This window comes from Callorhinchus milii, unplaced genomic scaffold (genome assembly GCF_018977255.1).
Source record: "Callorhinchus milii isolate IMCB2004 unplaced genomic scaffold, IMCB_Cmil_1.0 Scaffold8, whole genome shotgun sequence".
Taxonomy (NCBI): Eukaryota; Metazoa; Chordata; class Chondrichthyes; order Chimaeriformes; family Callorhinchidae; genus Callorhinchus; species Callorhinchus milii.
Genome location: NW_024704749.1, coordinates 17,577,166 through 17,592,960, shown reverse-complemented (window position 1 = coordinate 17,592,960; position 15,795 = coordinate 17,577,166). Strand labels below are relative to the sequence as shown.

Below are 15,795 nucleotides of genomic sequence, written 5' to 3'. Positions count from 1 at the left end.
TTTCGAGCCCTGCTTAACCAACCGCCATCGCTTTGCCCCCACAAAAAAAATGTCCTACCCGCCCCCCCGCGCCCTCCTGCGCAGTCACCTACGGCATACCCCAAGGCTCCGTCCTTGGCTCCCTCGTTTTCTTCATCTAACATGCTCCCTCTTGGCGATGTCATCTGCGTAAACGGGGTATAAACTTCCACGTGTACGCGGGTGACACCCAAGATTACTTCTCGTCACACCAGCTGCGACCACGGGGTCCGTTTGTGTTCTGTCGGCTTGTCTGTCAGACATCAGGGCCTGGATGAGCGCAAGCTTCCTGCAGCTGAACTTCGACAAGACAGAAGCCATCGCTCCTTGGCTCCCATCAAAAAATCTCATCCCTTCCTCTTTGACCGTGCTCATGGTCACCTCCTAACACCCCCCCCACCCCCACCCCCCCAGGCTTGGCATCAGGCTCCGCCACTGTTAAGCGCCCCGAGACTCTATACTCCTATACGCTATACAAAAATGCAAGTTGTTGTTGTTGTCTTCGGGCTAAGACCGTGAGAAATTGGTTGTTCTTGTCACGGCTATTTGTGGAACATTTCTAGATCCAAATCGGCTGCTGTGTTAACCTACAAAACACACTGTCATTGCACTTTACAGTGGATTCCTGTGACGTACGTTGAGATGTCCTCCCGACATGAGAGGCGCTGGATCAGATGTAAAGATTATTATTTATTTTTGTTAAATCCCTTGCCTCGGAGTGTTATTCGGTGACCCCCTGCTGAAGAGAGCGCTGTAATGAGGGTTCGTGTTCAGAGTTGATCGGCGAGGAGGGAAAGCTTTGTGCAGCTGTATTGATGTGCTCTGACCTGCCTGCTCTCTGCTCTCTGCTCTCTCGCTCTCTCTCTCTCACACGCACACACACACACAGCGTATGTGAAGGAGGTTGTGTTGATGACAGCCCGGCCTGGCCTGTCACCTCTGGCGTCCTGGGTGGAGGAGTGCCTGTGTCCGCAAGGTTACATCGGACAGTTCTGCCAGTCCTGTGCACCGGGCTTCAAGCGAGATGTTCCCTACGGAGATGCGCTCACTTTCTGTGTTCCCTGCTCCTGCAACCAGCATGGAACCTGCAACCCCGACTCAGGTCAGTGTGTACTCCCAGCAAGTCCACACTTTTGGGCACTTATTATTATTATTATTATTATTATTATTATTATTATTATTATTATTGCTGCCTTTTACACAGAGCGATGCAAAAATGACAACCAGCCAAAAAGGTAAGTGGTGGAACTGGAACCGTAGCATGGATTAAACTCTCGGTCTTAACCTCTATTCTCCCCCACCCCCCACTCCCCAAACCCCACCCCACACCCGCGGTCCTCAATTCCGTCTCACCGTCCCAGACTTTAGAGTTGCAGAGACCATTTGATTGCAGCCTCCTGATTTCTACACGGCCTCTAACTTTATTATAGTCTGCCAAAGACTTCAAGATGTTGCCTGCACGGCACTCCACACATGGCAACGTTTACTCTGCCGCCACTGAAGCCACATTTTCCGCAGTTTGTGCTTGTGTCTAGCGGGGAAATGCAGCACGAAAGCTTGGCAGGTATTAGGGGGTCCCTATAACTTGGTCATTAGAACATAAGAAAAATGCCGGACGAGAAAAAGACCAAGATCCATCTAGTTCACCTTCCATCTTCCTGGCGGTCGCAAATTGGCACACATGTCCCGACCTCCCTATGTCTTAGATCCCGTAATGTTACTCCCTTCCCTCAGCTGGTTCCTGGCTTCCGCATGTCCCTTGTCCCTTGTGCTCCACCATCGGCAGCCGTGCTTTCAGCCACTAGACCCCGAAACTCTGGAGCTCCCGGCCTCAATCCCTCCCTGACCTGCCCCCCACTTTGACCATCTTCAGCTCGCCCGCTAGGGTCATCTCCCCGCTCTGCCCCCACGTCGCTGCCCCGCATGAAGAAGGGCGCGATGCAAACGCAAGTCGTTCTTGTAGAAATAGCGCATTTACAATATCAAAAACATTCCTGGGATCCAAACCGCCGATAAATTCCAACAGCAGCAACGAGCGTTGGATTACTTATCGTGCCTTTCACCGAGAACATCTCAAAGCAAAGCTTCACAAAGATAGAGCCGGGGGGGGGGGGGGGGAGGTGGGGGAGAGGGCTCCAGGAGGGAAATGGGGAGGGGTAGTGGGAGGGATACGTCATAACCGAGCATCGGAAACTGGACCAATAAAACAACAAAGTAAGTGTTGAGCAACTTCTCAGCGTCTCAACAAACCACTAACCCCAGATAAAAGCCGTTTTGCACAGCTCCCCCCTGAGGCAAGAAATGTATGGCCTTTTCCGTAGTGCAAAGCTTATAATAATAATAATAATAATAATCCTTGCATCTGATGCTGCGCCTTATCACGTCTTCAAGACGTCTCAAAGCGCTTCACAGAGAATACCGTGGAGTGAATTGACTGTATGTTTTGTGGGCTACAGGATGAAGATAGGGTGAAACAGGTCGATTGGTGGATTGCTTTCTGGGGATAATACTAATAATTTGGTCACTCAATCTGGTCGCGAGTGTTTGTGGACTGTGCTCAGTTCACTGCCCCATTTCGCCCACAAAATATACCGTCAATCCACGTTACAGCGTATCCTGTGAAGCGCTTTGAGACGTCCCAATGACCTGATCAGACGCTGTATCGAATGCCTCGCATTAACCCTCCAATCCTCTGTCTGTTTGACCGTTGGGTGTATTAAGATGAATCTCCGTGACTGCTCAGCCCCTGACCTTTGACTTGCAGGTGCGTGTCAGTGTCTACACAACACAGCCGGTCCATCCTGTGAGCGCTGCGCGGACGGGTTCTATGGCAATCCGTTCCGGGGCAGGTACGATGACTGTAGGCCGTGTCCCTGCCCTGGGCAGTCCAGCTGCGCGAAGGTGGAAGAGACCAAGGAAGTTGTCTGCACGTTTTGCCCCGAAGGGCAGACGGGTAAGGCAGCCATGTTTGTGGGGACGCTGCTGTGCGCAATTGGCTGCTGCGTTTCGCCCGCAGAATACACAGTCAATTCACGTCAAAGCGTAGCCCGTGAAGCGCTTTGAGAGACGTCACAAAGACGCGATAAGGCGCCGTATCAGATGCAAGGATTATGATGATGATTATCATTATTATTATTATTATTATTCTCATCCCATGTTCCACTGTACCAGCCACCGAGTCGTGTCTGCAGCTCAGCCGAGGTCTTATAGAGTGCCCGGAAACGGGCTCGAGGGGCTGACTGGCGTACTCCTGCTTCTACGGTTTCTAAGACTCTCTTCTAAGATTCCTGTTCTCGGTTGCAATCCCCACATCTGCGTCGCCACAGCTGGTGAGCAGACTTGCTGAACTCTGGCGAACGTCCCAAAAAGGTTTCAGAGAACTCGAGAGAAACCGCAGCAACACTCCGAAGGGAGCAGAGCCTCAGCGTAAATGTGCTTAGTCTGGTCTTCAGATACCACCTAAAGACCTTCCTTTTTGACCATGCTTTACGGTTGACCTTCCACCCGCCCCGACCACTCCCTCATCCCCCCCTGGCTCGGGGGTCAGACCCCGCCACCGTGTGGTGCTCCGGGGCACTACCCCACGTGAAGGGGCGCTACATAAATGCACGTTGTTGCTGTTGTCGGTCTTGGAACTCTTTGGCAAGCATCCTTCTGTGTTTCTGACCGGTCTCGCTGTGCGCCTTCTGACTTTGTCCAGGGAAACTGTGCGAAAAGTGCGATGACGGCTACTTCGGCGACCCTCTGGGGAGACACGGGGAGGTGAGACCCTGCGTCCTGTGTCAGTGCAGCGGGAACATCGACACCAACGCCGTAGGGAACTGCCATCACCTGACCGGAAAGTGCCTGAAATGCCTCTTCAACACGAGCGGACGCTCCTGTCACGAGTGCGCCGACGGCTTCTACGGAAACGCCTCAGCCACGGATCCGGTCAACAAATGCAGACGTGAGTAGAGACGTTCGTGTCGCAATCCGAATGCTCCAGAGAGGTTCCAGGGACGCTAAGCTCTCCGGGAAGCTGCCCCAAGCGACGAGCACTTCATCGGTGCAAGATTTTTGTTGTTATTGTTGGAAGTAAAAGCCAGTTACAGAACTGAGATCAATGAAAAACCGCAGACAGCGAGATAGTACCCTCAGTGAGAAATGTACATTGTAATTACAAGTCGTAATTAATCTCACTTAGTCTCCTGGTTTGAGATTGTGCAATTTGGATCTTTAAGTGGCCACAATTTAATTTTGGCACAGATTAATCGTGTCATTTACGTGTGGAAAGGATTGGCTGTTACGTTGCACAGTCAATGGAACCCGTTGTTCCACCTGTCGCGTTGGGCTTTACACGTGGCGCACAATACGATTGCTTGCGCGTGGTTTACGCATGGCGTGGAATAGACCCCGTCGTCTTTGACCCCACTGCATCTGTTTCTCTGTTACCTCAGTGTGCGGGTGCAATCCAGCCGGCTCGACCGATGGCCTTCAGACCTGCGACGTTCAGAGTGGACAATGTTCGTGTCTGCCCCACGTGACCGACCGGGACTGTGGGCATTGTGAACCTGGGTATTACAACCTGCAGCCTGGAGTGGGCTGTGACAGGTAATAACAACAACAACAACAACAACAACATATCACATTTGTATATGAGGGAGAAGTGGGGGAGGTGACCATCGATGCGGCTGAAGAGATGAGGTGAGATTTATGATGGAGAAAGTGGGGGGGTGAGGGGGAATGGGTCACCGGTACCAGCTATTAGCTCGAACACCACGCGGGGCTTGAGTGCTAATCAATCGCTGAATTCGGTGAGCAGTGTGCGTGCGTCCGTCCACCCCTGAAGAGAGAGCGCGTTCCATTCACACGGGACAGAGTAGCGGAGCCTGAGGCCGAGGCGGGGGGGAGGGATGGAGGGAGGGAGAAGGTGACCACGAGCACGGTCAAAGAGGAAGGACTTCAGTCGTGATCTAAACGAGGGGAAGTGGGGGAGCAAGGCAGAGGGATTGAGGGAGAGAATTGCTGAATTAAAAAGCGGCTCAAGGCTGTGACTGATGGGTATTCTGGACGGATGGGATCAAGTGGGTCAAAGGACCTTCTTCCTCCGAACCGGTCGCGTGGTTCTTGCGAGTGTAATTCTCACCGTTGCTTTGCTTCCAGGTGCGATTGCCATCCTGACGGGTCGCGAAACAGCTACTGTCACCTGGTGACTGGGCAGTGCACGTGTCGTCCCGGCATAGACGGCACATCGTGCGACAGATGCCAGCACGGATACTTTGACTTCTCCGCAAAGGGCTGTCGAGGTACGGGGTTAAGCTGCTCTACCCTGGGCAGAGGTGACGTACTTCACAAGACCCACAAGCTGTAGCTTGACACAATTAGCAGCTCCCCTGACGGTCTAGTGGTATGAATGTCCTGCCTGGTGTGGCACCGAGTCACACGGAGACCAGAAGGTCTCGGGTTTGATGCTACGGCAAATGGCATTCACGCAGCGCCCTTCAGCTGGGGACAGGATTGAGAAGCAGATAAGCGTGAGGGTGGGGTGGGGGCTGCTGGGAGGGTTGCGAGAGGGAGATGTGGTCGAGGAGTCCAGAGAGCATACACTAGAGGGCAGAGCTTGAATGGTTTTTGTGTGGTGCGTTGTGCAACAAGCGAAGTGGTAATTGGGGTCGAAACAGAAGTTTGCTTACGTTCGGTTTGGTTACAAGTGTGGTCGAAATTCGATGCTGTGATATTGACGGTTGGATAACGGGAGGTTACTAAATTTCGTTGTCTTTCTCTGACCCAGAAGATAACGCAGACTGACCTTGCGCTGGGTGTCTGTGTGTTTATCGGTCACTGCAGAACACGACGGGGGTGGGAGGAGGCCTCTGGGCTGATTTAAGACGAAGTGCGTTTCTTCGCATTCCATTTATTTTTTCCCTTCTCTTCGTGACGTTTATCTCCTCCGCAGTCTGTAACTGTTTCCCTCTGGGCTCGGTGCGGATGCAGTGCAGAGACAACGGGACCTGCGTGTGTAAGCAGGGCTTCGGTGGCTACAAGTGCGATCAGTGTCACACCAACTACTTCTACAACTCGACCACCTTCCACTGCCAACAGTGTCCAGTCTGTTACGGGCTGGTCCGAGATCAGGTCAGTTTTGGCTCTTGATGCCCCAATTGCACAGGTTGAGGGTGAGTTGTGCAATTGGCCAACAAGTGGGGGTTCTCCATTGATAGAGGGGGTGGTTTTAAACTGGGACCCACTTGGCTGCGCAGGTGAACTCAGCCACAATTTGAAACGCAGATGTTTTAGGACCAAATTGAGTTTCGACTTGCAAAGGGTGAATTCAGGTCACACACCCGGAAGCTTTTCCTTCACCCAGAGAGTAACTGACATGACCAGGAAGCAAACACGACTTCAGTGAGCGAGCGGTAAACATACAAACAGGTTCCCCGAGGCAGACGGTGGAAGCAGAAAATGTTGCTCGTTTCAAGAACGAATGAGATAGATTTCTGCTGGACAGTAATATCTCGGGGATACAGGATATAGTTCAGGACACGACATGGCGAGCGACTGCCAGGATGGTGGAACTAGATGGACCTTGGTCTTCTCTCGCTCAGCAAATTCTTACGTTCTTACGTTCTTACACTTGACAGCGGTTGGCTTGTGAAGCGCTTTTAAGATGTTTCGCTGTGATACATACTTTATCAAACGCGGGGATGGATATTGTAATCATTATGGCTGAGTTCAATACTCTCTCTCTTCTCTCTCTCTCTCTCTCTCTTTCTCGCTCTCTCTGCCCTGTGGCAGGTTGACAGACTGAAGGAGAAGCTGCACAACCTGGAGGAAGGTCTGGAGAAGTCCACGTGCAGATCTGACCATTGGCGTCAGTATTATTCCATCCATCTGGAGACGGCTGTCAGGGACATGGTGGTGGAGGTTCAGTCACTGCAGGGTCAGTCAGGGATGATACACACCTAACGTATCTTCTCTCAACACCTTCACTCAAGCCATGACAGTTTGCTGTTGATAGACACAGCTATACACAACACATTGGGGCTTGAGCTTGAGCTTGTGATCTAGAATGATGCTCCAGTGCAGTGCTGGGGGAGTATTGCCTTGTTGTAGGTGGTGTGCTTCAGATAGAACATGAAACACATCTCTCAGCACTTGAAGGACATTATCCATAAGTGGTTTGAGATGTTTTGACCTGATAATGCACTGCAACAATGCTTTCATTTGGTCTTTCTCTCTCTCTCTCTCTCTCTCTCTATCTGTCTCTGTATTTCTCTCTTTCTTTCTCACCACATTGGGCTTATTTCAGAGGTCGGAGCGAGCTTTGTCGATGTGTTGGTGTTGTTCTTCTTATCGCAGATACAAAGGAAATTTTCCTGAGTGATATCCGTGGAGTAGAGAGCTCACTGGAGGAGATCGGAGAGAAACTGAGCAACGTGAGCCAGAGCCTGAGCTGTGAGGAGAGCCAGTTCCAGTGCCGCCTTGTGTCCAACAGTCACCTCCTCATCCTCACTACACACGCCCAGCTCCAGGCAGCCAGAGAGACGTTGAACCAGACGGTAACACACGCCATGGAGGGGTACGGCGGGTGGCCTGGTCCATCAGAAACCAGGAAGTATTTATTTACAGAGAGGGGAAACAACAGCCCAAAGAATATTTACACTCAAATATTTTGGCTAAGAAATACAAGAGAGATTCCCGATCTGTTGCTGAGTTAGATGATCCCAGATGAGGTGCAGGAAGGAGTGCTACAGTACACTACCGGATAAGGTGCAACTATCACATGGAATAGGCACAAATACCACCCTGACCCTCTCTCTGCCCAGTTATTGTGGTCTGGAAGGTGATGGTGTTTGGACATTGGGTGAGGACAGGATTGATGCTCTTGTGGTTGAACATTCTCCTCGTGCTCAAGTGTACAGACCCACACACACACGCACCTCTCTCTCTCTCTCACACTGCGAGTGCGGGCTGACAATTACAAGATGCTCTAATGGCTCAGTTGCGCCCATTCTGCTTGATGGATTCAGCTCCGTTCAGCAGACAGCACCCGGTCTATGCTGTGCCGGTCTCTGCACTGTTTCCATCAGACGGTGCGGGAAATTCGTCAACCCAAGCCAACCTTCCCTCTAACCCAATGTTCCCACCAATGGAGAGTGTATTAATTAGCGGACTCCCCGGTATAACAGTAAAAACCGGACAAGAACCTTCTGCTCCCGTTGAACAGGTCTCGTGGAGGATTCCAATCGGGACTGAGAGTGACACCAACAACAGATCAGTGGCGTTCAGGAGGCGCGGACACTCGCCGCCAGGTAACACCAGTCACTTTAGCTGTCGTTCCCAGAGCTTTGCAGTCACACAGTCGGTAAAATTCCTTCATGTGTTTGACAGGGGGCTGAGAGGAGACCTCATCCAAGTGGGTTTGAAAGAGTAAACGCAGAAACCAATACGTGTAGGATGCACCTAAAGCATAGAGGACAACAACAACAACACCGACTTGCATTTATACAGCACCCCTCGGTCCCAAAGCACTTTTTTGTCCCAGAGGAAACTAGATTTAGAAGCCGTAAAGGGGCAATTTCAGAACTGATGGCAGGAAGGTTTTTCTTTACTCAGAGAGTAATTAACGACAAGTCGAAGACAGAAGGGAGTTTCTGTCTCTCTCTCTCTCTCTCTCTCTCGCTCCCAGTGTCCTGGCCGACAATCCTCCTGTCGTGTCGGCCTACAAAATACGCAGTCACTGTACTTTACAGCGATTCCCGCGAAGCGCTTTGAAACGTCCTCCCTGATGAGAAAGGTGTTATATCAACATGAGGATTATTATTAAGGGCAACTTTGCATCAAGTCAATTCAGATACACGTGGTGTCAGCTCCACTGTATGGTCAAATGCTGATATTACACGTGTATCTGGTTGCACAGTTAAACAGTGATCCTGGTATAAAAACATTGGCTTCTGTCAAATTAAAATCTTGGCTCTTTTTCAGCTGTGAAGTGTTGAAACTGACACAGAATCTGGAAAATTTTCCTTTAGCCTCTGAGATCTTACGTGACCTCGTGTCAACTGACCTTGAGAAACATTAGAAACTAATGTTCGGGCAGCTCCAGATAGAAGCGCTGTTAAATAAAATCGCTTCAAATAAAAAAGACACCACGTGTATCTCTTCGAAAAGGAAAGAGACTTTCTCCCGGTGCCAACCATCTACCCAGATATAATTGGTTGTTCACTTCACGGCTGTTTGTAGGACATTGCTGTGCGCAAACAATCTATCTTTCTCTGTATCCCTCTTTGACTTTCTCTTTATATCCCTCTCTGTCTTTCAAACTTTCTCTCTCTCGCTCTTATGTTCTGTGACGCCCTAACTTTTTTTTCCCTCTCACTTTGAGCCTCTTAGACATACCGTGAACAGCCTCTAATAATAATAATAATCCTTGCATTTGATATTGCTCCTTATCGCTTTGTTGAGACCTCGAAAAAGCGCTTCACGGAATATACCGTAAAGTGAATTGACTGAGTGTTTTGTGGTGTGTATGTGTGTGTGTGTGTGTGTGTGTGCGTGAATCTGGATGATTTGGGGATAAGTAATGTGTTTTTGATCTGATCTGCTCTTGGTGCGCAGTCACGGTGAAGTTGCCGAAAAGATCCAGTTGCTGGTAGGAGAAGCTCTGTCTATGTCTAACAAGAGCTATACCCTCCTCACTGACATCCTCGGCGACCGATCTTCAGAGGGCCATATCACGGAGGTGGAGGATAAGTGAGTATGTTGTAGCTGAGCCTTCTCTGCCTCTGCTTGTTCATAGGCGTTCTTATGTCCTGTTGTTCAGCTCTGGGCTGCAGGAATGTGAGCTGCCACACACACACACACACACACACACACGCACGCACACACACACAGACCCGGGCAACGTCCTGGTTTGGACACTTCAATCCCACATTTACAAACGTTTCCAAACAGCCACGAAATTCAGTCATATTTTCAGTGACATCCTCTCGACACGCCAAGAATCATCTCAAGAATGCTTTTGAAACCTACTGGTATCCGTAGCCAGTAACCCTTCCCCTTATCAGCCTCCACGAGCTTGTCACCCCATCCTCGCCTGGCATTGATTTTCTAACTCCCCCGCCCCCCCGCCCGCCCACCCGTCGGCCCCCTTCCCCCAACTTTAAGCTCCTCGTTCTCGCCTTCAAATGCCTCCACCGCTTTGGAACCAACCCTCTGCTCCCCGTGGCTCTGGCCTGCTGCGAGCCCCATAAATTTACCCGTCCGTTTTCCTATCTCTGTCGTCGCTGCGGCAGAATTGAAGCGGTGCAGAGCGCAAAGGAGGAGCTGGAGCGAGAGCTGGAGGACGCCCTCAAAGAGGCGAAGAAACTCTACACGTCCACACAACTCACACTTCCAAACGTCACTGTGCAGCTTCCAAACATCACCGACCTGGAACCTGAGGTCTGTAAAGAACAGCGGACAACAGGAGGGCAATTGTGAATAACCTTCACCTCCAGCACCCGTTATTCTGGCCTAATAACTCACCCTTCTCTTGAAGGTCGGCTCGAGGGGTTTGGAGGCAGAGATTGCAATCGTAGAGAATCTGCTTCAGTCCAAAGAGCGTCTGGTTAATGAGGTGATCGAGGAGGTCCAGACACAGGCTGAGGAGCTGGGCAAGCAGATGGCGGCCAGGCAATCTTACGCCCAGGTACACGAGGAGCACCCGCGCTCAGGGACAGTCGAATTAAAAAGTCATTGTCCTCGACCGGTTGCTCAAATTCTCTCCCTTTCTGTCTCCCTGTTCTCCATCCGCCTCCTTCATCCCACAGCTCCTGAAACGTGCCAACTCTGCCCGAGCCACAGGGATGGCTTCGGTGCAGGCTGGACGGCGGGTAAGGAAAGAAGCGAACACGTTGCTGAAACACTTGGATGGTACGTCCAGACTTCAGCCGCGTCCCAGGTTTTGGTGCGCAATGGATCAGCGTCTGTCTCGGGAGGCGTGAGTTTGCCTCGGAAACCTGGGAGCGAGCCGACCGGGATTGGGTCACTCGATGCACGATTGTCGGCGGGACGCTGCCGTGCGCAATGGGCTGCCGCGTTTCGCCCACGAGAAACACGCAGGCAATTCGCGTGACTGCTCTGTTCCGTGAAGCCCTTCGTCGACGTCTCGACGAGAGAACGCAAGAGCGGGATGAGAGGGCGGACATTCCCATAGGGCTAACGCACCCCGTCTCTTTCTTTTCCTTTAACGAACTGCTCCCACTCCATTCAACCGTTTGCCTGGGTCACAGACAACAAGAAGAGATTCTCGGCCAGAAGAGCGAAGACCAGAGGGCCGTGAAGAAGATGCGATCCATCCGGGAGAAAGTGCTGGCGGACGCCAAGAAGAAGACTGCGCAGGCGGCCAGAGTCCTGAGAGCAGCTCGAACCAACGCAGCCACCGGGAACGCCACCAGCCATCAGACCTTGCATCTGAGCAGTCGGGTCTCCAGGGTGAGTGGATCAAGGCCCTCCTCTTTGACCGCACCTTACCTCACCCACCTACCCCTACCCTCCCCATCCTCCATTTCCCCCCGCCCCCAAACCCCCACCCCTCCTGCTCCCAACCACCAGCTGAAAAGGGTGCGGATCCCAGACTGTCCAGCGCCTTGGGACTTCCTCCTGTAACTTGTTGTTGCTGTAGTTGTTACGGAACGTAGGAACAGGAGTAGGCCATTCAGCCCCTCGAGCCTGTTCCGCCATTCCGTTAGATCATTAGGGACGGCTTTGTGTTTCAGGAAGCCCAGCGAATCAAAAGAAAAGCTGAGGATTGCGTCTCGAGCTCCAGCGTGTTGCGTTCAGACCTGGAGATGGCTCAGGCTGAGGTGGAGGTTTGGGAGAAACAAGTGGGAGCATTGAAGTTGGCAGCGGTGAAAGACCTGGAAACAGCTGCGGAGGTAATTAATCCTGAATTCACGTCAAGCACTTTGAGGTGTCTCGAAGACGTGATAAGGCGCTATATCGAATGCAATAGTTATTATTATTATTATTATATTATTATTTATTATTTCCACTCCACGGCAGGTTAATGCCGGCGTGCAAACGATGGGAAAGAACATAAAGAAAGCAAAACATTCCCTGGGCCGTGATGTAAAGAAACTGACAGAGTTACTGAAAACAATTGGTACGACGAGGTTTGAGTCTTCTGTTTTCATACATCAAGTCCATTTAATTTTGAAGCTAACTTCCCGTAAGATCTCATGAGACGCGCATTATTCCTGTCGTTCAGGTGAGACGTCAAACCGAGGTCCCGACTGCCAGTTCAGGGGTGGACGTTAAAGATCTCATGGCTATTCGAGAAGAGAAGGGAGTTCCTCTCTCGCAGTGTCCTGGCTAACAGTCCCCCTCCCACCCCCCCGCCCCCCCCAAATAAAAATCAGTCACCTGTTTCATGGCTGTTCGTGGGACATTGTTGTGCATAATTGCACTCCTACAAACACACAGCCACTCCATTTCACAGTGAATCCTGTGAAGAGCTTTGTATCGTCCTTCTGATGAAATAAGTCCAATGATTATTATTATTATTATTATTATTACCCTAGACCTTATGAAATCTGCCTGTGCTTAGATTTAGGGATGCAATAGATTTGGAGGTGCCTTGGATTTGAGTAAATGCAACATAATTGTGCAAATTTGCACCTTTTTAGTTCTGGGGTTTGATTTTTTCCCCCCTCCACCCCCCCAACAGAGGGACTGGAGCTTAATCCTGCAACAGACGAGGTGCTGAATGAGACGGAGACTCGGGTGTCGTTGCTGAGCTCGCAGATCAACAGCCGGTTAACGCAGAAGGTGCGGACCCTGGAGGCTGCGGCCGAGATGCAGATCCTGAGAATGAAAGCGTTCGAGAAGGACATCGCGGAGATCGTGGCCGAGAAGCACAGCCTGGAGGATATAGCCCGCACCCTGCCTCGGGGCTGCTTCAACAGTCCGGGAGCCACGAGGCAGTGAGAGAGGCCTCGCGGGTAAAGCAGCGGAGAGCAAGCGGTGGCTGTAAACGAGCCTGTGGTATAACCTAAAGAACATTCGCCAGACGTCAGCAACTTAACCTCTTCGTTACGTCGATCGTGTATTTCGTATCCAGCGACGTTGGCTTTTTTTCTCCTTCCCCCCTCCCCCCCCCACCCCCTCCAACTCCCGTCCTCCGGAAAAGGTGCTCGACTCGGGATCCAGATCCAGCATTCCAACAATCTATCTCTCTGGGATGTCCCTGTGTAGGTGGGAAGCGTGGAAACCTCAGCTTGGCTTGGGTGCTCTTAAGCACGGGGTTGGGTTTCCGCGTGCGTCAGACACCCACCTGGCTGAACCATAATAAAATATATATATTTTTTTTGAACGTGAGAAGAAGGAAGCTCTCTGGAACCTCATCCCGAGTGGCTGTTCTTTGCCTCCGAGCCTGGATGTGTGGCAGGCATCTGACTTCAGAGCCAACACAGCCGAGTCTGATCCCAATCTCGCCGGCTCCCGTCCACACGTTCTTTTTCTTCTCCCCTGGAGAACATTTTATCTCTTCTTCCCAGTTCAGGAAGGCCGAGCTCAATTGGGTTTCCCCACAAACCCCACCCTCCCTACCGCACCTCCTTCTTCCCACTTGCTCCCAATCGGATCTGATCGCGAACCAGGAATCAAACTTAGGATCTTCTTGTGGTGCAGGACTCGGTGTACATCAGACTCACATCATGAGAGAGAGGGCCTGGCAAGCTCGGAGACATTGACTGAAAAACTCTTAACACTAACAGTCAGGACTGGAGGCACCTACAACACACATCAGAAAGTTTGAGTGGCAACCACGTCCCTAGCTATGCTCACTGACCATCCTATCCTGTGTCTGTGCCCATGTTTATCTGTATGAATTAAAGGAATTTCCCCTTATCCTGTAGCTTATGGGTTGGAGACGCAATGGTTTCGGAAGGGTAGATAAAACGACAGTTCATTCCACCGCTGGTCAATAATTCAGAAAGATAATTAAAGGATGGAGATTTTGGTCTTTAATGTGGACGTGCTTTCCTCAGAGCTGAGCCAGTGGTATTTTTGCTAGCATGCTGATTGCACCTCTTCGTTTATTGAAGGCTTCTGCTCATATTTCTGCACTTTGCTCATCTGTAATTTAGGCTTGCGATGGGTTAGGGCTGCATTTTAGAAATCAGATCAAAGTACCAGAGATCCGGGTGTCTTAAAACTTCCTCCAGCTTTCATCAAACTGCATTGGAGTTGTAGAGATTGCAATAGGGGAGGCCTTTCAGCTCATCAAGACTATCCTTGTGTTAGCTCCTCCACAGGAGCTAAATAATATGGCTGTTTGTAGGACATTGCTGTGCGGAACTGACAGCACAGACCAGCCCGGCTTATCGACGGGTCTTGGAAAGGTAGACCAGTCACTGGGGGCAGGGAATCTTCTCACTCAGCTCCTGCAAGTCAAAGCCCGAATGGGTAGGGTGGTCGAAGCTCATGTACCAGACTGAAGTCCTGGCAACTATCTATCATGTTATCAGTCGATTTACTGATTCTGTGAGCTAGACTGCTTAAGTAGGCATCAGGAAGGAGCCTGAAATCCTTGGCTTCGTTAACATGTACTCTATTTGGAGTGCGCAAAACCGCTTCACACAGTCGTTCAGCAGCCCATCTGTTCAGATAGACATTAAAGATCCCATGGTATTGCTCAACAAGAGAAGGCAGTTTCTTTCATTGTCCTGACCCGCAAACCTCCAGAGTAAATTGGTCACTCACTTCATGGCTATATGTGGGCCACTGCTGTGTGCAAATTGGCCGCCGCGTTCCAGAATGGGTTACTGTAGATTTAATCCACGAGGAGGCAGTCTGGCTTTGAAGCTTTTGCAGCTCTGTTGGTGTGAACCCAGTTTATGTCATTATATTAATAAATAACCGTACGTTAATCAGGTTTGGATAAATACCAGACTTGGGTGCAAATGCATTTGAATTTACGTTTGTATCTGAATGTCTGAGTGAATCATTTGTAGTTGACCAAATGCATTTGTAATATTTTATTTAAATACCGATTAGAATAATTTAAAGGCATTATCACCTCCTTCCTCGCCCCCCCCCCTCTCCCCCCTCTCCCCCCTCCCCAACCCCCAACTTGTCAACTTCCCATTTCGTCTCTTTGGAGAGGACTCGTTATCGGTTCTGTATTCCAAAACTCCGCCGGAGGCTGATTCAGAACATGACGAGAATCTGACCAGACATCAGAAGAGATCACATTCTGCGTGGGAATAACTTTACGCAACAACAACGAAAATAAATTGAACTTTGATGGCATAACAATTCAACGTAATCGTGAACTCAAATCTCTTTGTGCATTTCTCGTTTTATTTCGATTTACCCGCAAATCGAATTGATGTTAATTGCGAGACGCGCAGCTCCCTTTTGAGGTATTTAATCTTTATAACAGTATTAAATGATTGCCACGATGATCACACCACAGTGTCGCATTTTGCTTTTGTGCCTCTTTTGACATCACAATGTTTGACGCCTACTTGAGATAACTGGGGTTTATCCAAACTCTCCAGAACTCTGCAGCTCGTGTCCTTTTCCCATCCTGGGCTCTGTGAGCCTATATCGCCCCTCAATTCTTCCGTGGTCTTGCCCCACCTTACCTCCCTGACCTCCCCAAACCCACGCTCCGCACCTAACAAACAGAAATCAGCAACGTAGCAGGAATAGTAGAGTTTTTAGGTTTATTGTAACTGCATTTGCCGTTGTGGGCAAATCGTTGGGCGAGTTTCTTCACTCCACACGCCTCCGTTTACCCAGCAGTAAGTA

At 50.5% G+C, this 15,795-nt stretch overlaps 1 protein-coding gene across 1 annotated transcript in view; it reads left to right on the top strand.

Annotated features, from left to right (window-relative positions):
* Positions 1-13,122, top strand: part of lamc3 (laminin, gamma 3) — a 33,587-nt gene extending 20,465 nt beyond the window's left edge. Inside the window, exons 12-28 of the mRNA XM_042337400.1 lie at positions 902-1,120; positions 2,783-2,971; positions 3,719-3,964; positions 4,455-4,608; positions 5,161-5,303; positions 5,954-6,132; positions 6,793-6,937; positions 7,357-7,556; positions 8,225-8,413; positions 9,605-9,750; positions 10,293-10,440; positions 10,538-10,687; positions 10,809-10,911; positions 11,132-11,472; positions 11,757-11,915; positions 12,043-12,142; positions 12,707-13,122. Coding sequence (XP_042193334.1) covers positions 902-1,120; positions 2,783-2,971; positions 3,719-3,964; positions 4,455-4,608; positions 5,161-5,303; positions 5,954-6,132; positions 6,793-6,937; positions 7,357-7,556; positions 8,225-8,413; positions 9,605-9,750; positions 10,293-10,440; positions 10,538-10,687; positions 10,809-10,911; positions 11,132-11,472; positions 11,757-11,915; positions 12,043-12,142; positions 12,707-12,966 — 3,071 coding nt within the window. The 3' untranslated portion in view covers positions 12,967-13,122. The remainder of the gene's footprint in view (positions 1-901; positions 1,121-2,782; positions 2,972-3,718; positions 3,965-4,454; positions 4,609-5,160; positions 5,304-5,953; positions 6,133-6,792; positions 6,938-7,356; positions 7,557-8,224; positions 8,414-9,604; positions 9,751-10,292; positions 10,441-10,537; positions 10,688-10,808; positions 10,912-11,131; positions 11,473-11,756; positions 11,916-12,042; positions 12,143-12,706) is intronic.
* Positions 13,123-15,795: the final 2,673 nt, after the last annotated feature.